Consider the following 6,856-nt stretch of genomic DNA (forward strand, 5'->3'; position numbering starts at 1 on the left):
CAATCTATTAAAATATGACTTAGCCAATTTTACTTTGTTAGAAAAATGCAAAATGTCTAAAATAATCTCACATTTTAGTGTTAAAAATAAATTTGTAATGCTAAAATTTATCTTCAACCTTCTAATATATTAAATTAGCAGTAAATATTTTATAATAAACTTTTCAAGACTATAAAGATAATTTAATGAATTTTTATAAATAGAGAAATTAACTCATTAATTTTTTATATTAAGAAATTAAATAATAAATTTTCATTAAACTAAGTTTTATTCATTTAGCTCAAATATATATTACTGGTTGAATAGGACATATTCAACAATTATAGAGTCAACTTAAACATTAAACAAAAGAAAAAAAAAAATGGATCTAGAAGACCATTGATGCCATGAACATCTCTAGAAGTGTTATAAACTTGTATGGACAGAACAAAGCTAAATGCAAACGTAACAACGAAAATTAGGACTGATACACCAAAACTAGATGTTCATTTGGAAAACTCAAATAAACATAAAATAATAGAGATCCTCACAGTAACATAACTATTAAATTTATAATAATAATGAAATGCCAAATCACATGCAAGTCACGTGCAAATATTTACCAATAGTATAAGTATAAAATTTAATGATGCAAAATAATTTATTTCAAGGAAAGAAAATGGCGAATAAAAATAATGTGTGATATAGGTTTTTCCTCATTTGGAGAAAGGGGAAATTGCAGAAAGGAAAGAAAGTAAACCTATTTTTTTTAAACAATTTTAATGGAAAATGAAGAGAGAATGAGAAGAAATTTATTCTTTAATATGAAACTAATTTATTCATCATATTTTAAATTTTATTTTTAGAAATATGAAAAATACAATTGTAAGCCCAAATATTTTCTTCCCTCTTTATACTCTTTCTCTTTCCAAACTTATTTTCTTTTTTTTTTTTCAATTGATCAACGAAAATAATAAAGTGATTTTTTCATAATTTTCCATGTTATTTTCTTTCACTCAAAATAGAAGGAAGTACACCTTTCACAAAAAGAAAAATAAGGAATAGAAAAAAAATTAATTTTTAATGTAAAATTACTTATTTATATTTTTTTAAAAATAAAAATTAAAAATTAGCGGAGTTGAATCTGAGATCTTTTAGATTTATTCAGTTATATTTATTACCAAACTAAAACTGCAAGTACTTATTCATATTTTCATATTCACTGTAAATTAAAAATATTTTCTTTTTTCTTTTCACTTAGCTCCTTTTATTATCCTTCAACCCATAAAAATAATTAGGCATATGTAGTTTCATTTTCGATTTTGATTTCATTTTCAACTTCACTTCAAAATTATTTAAGAATCGAAATTTTAATATAGTTATGATTTGGTTCTTTGCTATTTTGAATTCAATTTAATATAATTTCTGATATTTTAATTTTGATACTATTTTATATAATTTTAAATAAATTTCCATTCTTAAAATAATTTTATATGAATTCATTTTTTTAATATTTAAAATAAGTTATTAACACAAATTACATCATATAATACAAATTTAAAACATTTCCTATTTATATAATCTTTGATTATAAAGTAAATATATATATATATATAAGTGTATAATGCACATCCCTAAAAATAACCATTTTTTTTCTTTTTTTTTATTTCCTTTTCTCCCTCGTCTAACAGTGTCAAATTTTGGCAAATTTTATTTGACTCCATTTACATGGTTAAATCATATAAATACTTAAATTTTTATTTATTCAAAAAAGTCATTCAATTATTAAAGTGAGGTAAATAAGTCTTTTGTACTTTAAAAATGTTCTATTGATTCAAAAATACCACAATTTTATTATATTTTATATTTATAATTAAAATTTTTAATTTTAAATAAAAAATTTTAAATTTGGTGTAATTATAACTTTTTAAATTAATTTTGACTAGAATTACATTAGCTCACGTGACATCGTGACATGCCACATGTCATTTTTATGTGAATTAAATCTTAACTAAGATTTAATTCACATAAATAACAATTAACTTGAGTTTAACATTAATTAAGACTTTAATTCTCTAATTACCAAAAATTTTCAAATTATATAAATGAAATATCTAATTCTTCCTTTTTAAATTAGAGATTTTAATTATATAATTTAAGATTTTTAAATAACTAAAGGTTTAGATCCTATTTGACTCGACATTAATCAGTTGTTTATGTGGATTAAAAATAATGGCACTTGATGTAAATTAATTTAAATTTGGTTTAAATTAATTTAAAAAATTGTTATAATTAAATAAATTCTAAAATTAGATTTTTTATCCAAAATTAAAAATTTTAGCTATAAATATGAAAAAAATATAAAATTATAGTCTTTTTTAAGTCAATAAATTATTTAAAAATAAATAATATATAGTATTTCGAGATATTAAATCTTAAAATTTTAAAATAGAATTCCGGTAAAAAAAGTTAAAATAAATAAATTCTTATAAAAAGATATAAGCTATTCTATCTATTCATTTGCAACATCATTTTGGATATTTGCTATCTCTTAAAGCAAATCGATAAATTATTCTTTATTGAATAGCTTAAAAAGTTCTTTCGCGATTTATGTTATCTTTTTTATTATTTTATTTGCAAGGTAAACTCAGTTGTCAAAAATAATGTGGCGAAAATAGGGCTCTGACCCGTGATTTAAGTGACAAATGCCAGACGAGAATCACAGTCAATTTTACTAGTTTTAAGAGTAGATTACATGTGACGTCCTAGTTTACATACAACCAATACCACAGTTTACATACAACCAATACCACACAGAAGAAAGTAATTGATCCTAAGCAGGACATATATTACTTACAACAAGCATTTTGATACTGCAGCCAAATTTGATATGGATACCATGGATGAAGAAATCCATGGGCATTTTACTCAACTTGTTAAGGTTTCTGGCCAACTGGGAGTGGGCACTTCATGTCTATCGAATATCCCTCTTGCAGCTTTGCTAAACATGTTGTGGACCTATGTTTTGCGTTTGTTTTTGCACCAGATTAGTTCCATTTCAACTAATTTCATAGCACAAATTTTAGATCTCGGAATTGATTGAAAGAAACATGTTTCTTACCTGCTTGGATGAAAGGCCTAGCTTCTCTAGATCACTCAGCTGCAACAGAGCCCATAGGACTTTCAGTGTTACTTGCAAGCAAGAACTTAAGATAAAATGTCAGCATTAGGTGTCCTACTCACCGATTTTAAGGGGCTTGCTTCTCTGAGATCAACTATGTACTCGGCCATTTTCAATCCAATCCCCTGTATTTAGAAATAAGGGTATAAATAAAAGTGAAAAAGTAACAGAAAGGTTACGGATATGCCCAAAGATGAATGTTCCATTTTGATGCATACCTTGATTTCCAATAGCTCCTCTCTGCAGAAACCAATTAACAATTTTAGCGTCTATGCAAAGGATGAAATACAAAAATTTAAAAATAAACTTGGAAATAAAGTACCTGCTAGCTTTATTCAGGAAATCAATGTACTCTTGCATAAGAGAGCTCTGCACATCGAAGTTTTGGAAATTACAATTTACAAGTATAACTTAAGAGCTTTGCATATTACGGAGTTGGATCATCTTACAAACCTTCAAAGTAGCACTCATTGCACTAAATTTGTCTAATGGGGTTTCTCCTGTTGTGAACTTGTCATTTGCTCGGGTCACTGTAAATGGTGTTATAGGAGTCTTCGGCTCAAAGAAAACCGGGCACTTTCTCTCTGCAGATGCTACTTCTTCATGGGGAAGTTGTTCTATATTTGCGTTGATTGGGGAAAGAACTTTCCTAGATGGATTTCCCAGAGCATTTTTATTCCCACTAATTGGTGAAGCTCCCATTGACTTGTTTGAGTCAACAAGTGTGTTCATTTCCAACTTGTGCAGTGACTCAACTGCAAAATTTTTATCAGTTTAACTTTATATTAGAAGCCCACTAAGTTGACAAAATAAAACAAGAATTGATCCTATTTGATTGACTAGCTGTATGCAACAAGAAATCAGCGAGTTCCAGCAAGTGGTTGTATACCTGCAGTTTGTGTAGTGGGTTCCAAAACTGTTTCAGCAGAATCAGCACTGGTCTCTTCTCGATTGTCCTCGGCAACAAACTGCGGAGTCTGCAGATAAAACTTTAAACAATTAGAACCTCATGAACTTTATTACCTTGTTGCTTCTATGAAAAGAAAATTTTACGAGTTCATCAGAAGAGACAGGACTATTGAATTCTTTGTCATAAGATAATGCTCCTGAATTTGTGGACAATAATCCTTTTAACAATACAAATAATTTTCAAACTTTTTCTTAAAAATTGTAACAAGTAGACTGTAGCTTCTAGTTCAATAATACTGGAATTAGTAGTGCATAGCAAAAATTGCAGTGCGAAAGGTACAGTGACTTACCTCCAAGGACGAATCATTAAAACCTTCAGTATTGAACAGATTTCTGACAGGTACAGCCTTTGTACTGCATATGTAGAAAGCATATTAGCTACAGAAACAATATCATCATCCTGTAGTTTAATGATGATAGCCTATACCTCTCTTGAGTAGATGTGCCTCTGTTGCTATTGACCTTTGCTTTCACAGTGGATTTATTAATAGGTTGCTTGACAGAACTCAGAGTAAATGGAGAAGCATATGCTCCATTTCTTTGGGCGCTCTTTGTCTTGCCTTTTGATTCAAGCCAAGCTCGGAGCTTTGCCTCCATGTCAACCTTACCCTTGGGAGTCTCTAGCTTTTTAGTTGAAGAAACGAAATTGGAGACGTGACGTGACCTAGCAGCCAAGCTGACAGTATGGACAGATTCTTGGTATTCTCCTGGATTCTACCATTAAAGAAAGAAAAACTAAAAGAGTTAAATTTCTGATACATCAAGAAATGTCAAGATTGATCACAGCACTGCTTGGTGCTCGTCAGCCCTTACCAAACAAGCAACCATCAAAGCACGACTGGTTCCTCCAAGTGAGTCCTGCAATATACGAGTCAATTTGCTTTCTCGATATGGTACTCGGGGTTTGCTGTTATTTAGTGCATGGATCACATTCGACAATGTAAACAAAGATTGGTTAATTTTGGCACTCTCTTGCAGGCGTATCCCTTCATTACCAGTCCTCCTGTTATCTTCATTGCCTGATTAAATTATAAATACAAATAAGAAATGGGAAACTAGTTATTAACAGAAATACTGCAAATGAACCTACCCATTGTCAATTTGAGGTAGGTGTAGAAATGACCTGCTAAGTCTATGAGATTAAGCTTCCCAGCAAGAACAGCTCCAGAACCATCATTGCAAGGAGTGGAGACACCTATCACAAGCACCCCATGGCTTCTACTTGATACATCATTGAGACCCGTATGTGCAATCTTTCTCCTCTGAGTTCCACGAGAAAAGATCTCTTGAAATTCAGACATTGAATTGACTGGGATTCGTGACAATCCCTTAAGGTGAGTTTGCCCATCTTTATCATCTAGAATTGCAATTTCTTTTGCTTTGAGTTCTAAAAGATCATAACATCTATCCATGTATACTTCATAATATGAAAGCTCTACAGTGCTTGATGTACTCTGGTAAATTGACAGAATTTTGGACATGGCCAGTACCATTAGCCCTGGCAATTGATCAGTACCCTGAAACAGCAACCATAACCCATATCAGCATTAGGCTCACTTGTTTTAATTGCAAAAATCTGATGGGTCTAAATTCATTTCACTTCTCATTTAAATCCCAAAAAAGGCCAGCATATTCTAAATATGACATCAATTTTAAAATTAATTATGATAAGCAGTGCCATCAATTGGGGAAAACAAAATTGATACTCCCTTTTGCCATAGTACCTGCATTGTGTAGGTCTTTCCGCTTCCAGTAGCTCCATAGGCAAACACCGTAGCATTATAGCCCTGGAAAATCCCTGGAATTAGAGGGTTAACTTCCCTCTCAAAAATTCGGATGACACTGTTATCCTCTTGGCCAAAGAAGGAATCCAACTGATAGAACTCGTTTCGGCTACAAATAATAACAAGAAAGAAGATCAAAACCAAAACCCACTTATTACCTGGAACCTAAAAGAAAGAAACGTCGAGAACTACCGAGTACCGACTACGCACCTGGAGTCGGGATCTTTAAGACGAACAGTCACTTCCTCTCTTGGATCGCAATCTTGATCAACAACAGAAATACAGGAGCTTGGGTTGCCATTTTTTGCTGTAATTTCATGAGGGAGAAAGGGGCGAACCCTCACAATCACTCTTACCTTGGAGATGAAATTGCCGTCCATGGGGTTTTCCAGACTGCAAGTTTTGAGAGATCTAGGTGTGTTCAGGGAACCGCTTTGATTTTCCATTGAGAGGGAAGATTTCTCGAGAGTTTTGCAGAGAAAATTGGATTTTAGACGTAGGAGAAAAGTGAAAAGTAGAAAGTGAAGGCTTGTTTGGATCGAAGAATTAAGATTAGATCGAAGGAGTGAACCGTTTATGACCGTTGGGGAGAGGTGGGTTTCTGGTTTTAAATTTAAACCAGGCGCGTAGATTGCCTTATTGGGCTTTCTTTTGAATTTCGGCTTGCGTGCTTGGGCTATTTAAATTTTAATTAAAAAATTTTAAAATATTAGCAATTTTTTAAAAAACAAACTGCTAAATATTTGAGTGTATAATATTAATTTTACTATGTATATTAACAAGCAAACTGGACCAAGTTTGGAGTCTCCTTTTACTTCTACTTATCCATGCTCTTAATGGAGTAGCAAGGAAAGGGCATCCATAACTTCGGTCAATCGTGTAGATCGATATAAATCACACATTCTGTCTTTTAAAAAAATAATATTTAAACACATAAACGTTA

At 31.1% G+C, this 6,856-nt stretch overlaps 1 protein-coding gene across 2 annotated transcripts; it reads right to left on the minus strand.

Annotated features, from left to right (window-relative positions):
- Window positions 1-2,690: 2,690 nt before the first annotated feature.
- Window positions 2,691-6,521, minus strand: LOC110620484 (kinesin-like protein KIN-10B). Of its 2 annotated transcripts, none has more exons than XM_021764243.2 (13): window positions 6,124-6,521; window positions 5,854-6,022; window positions 5,220-5,646; window positions 4,943-5,148; window positions 4,557-4,843; window positions 4,420-4,483; window positions 4,050-4,137; window positions 3,614-3,915; window positions 3,483-3,529; window positions 3,379-3,400; window positions 3,223-3,285; window positions 3,101-3,139; window positions 2,691-2,997 (listed from the first exon to the last, which is right to left on the minus strand). In XM_021764243.2, exons 1-13 carry the CDS (start codon window positions 6,357-6,359, stop codon window positions 2,908-2,910), a joined length of 2,040 nt encoding a protein of 679 aa, XP_021619935.1. In that variant the 5' UTR covers window positions 6,360-6,521; the 3' UTR covers window positions 2,691-2,907. The 2 variants fall into 2 exon arrangements, with proteins under 2 accessions (XP_021619935.1, XP_021619936.1); XM_021764244.2 differs by having other exon boundaries at window positions 5,253-5,646; window positions 6,124-6,519.
- Between the last annotated feature and the right edge of the window lie 335 nt (window positions 6,522-6,856).

This window comes from Manihot esculenta, chromosome 8, assembly GCF_001659605.2.
Source record: "Manihot esculenta cultivar AM560-2 chromosome 8, M.esculenta_v8, whole genome shotgun sequence".
Classification (NCBI taxonomy): Eukaryota; Viridiplantae; Streptophyta; class Magnoliopsida; order Malpighiales; family Euphorbiaceae; genus Manihot; species Manihot esculenta.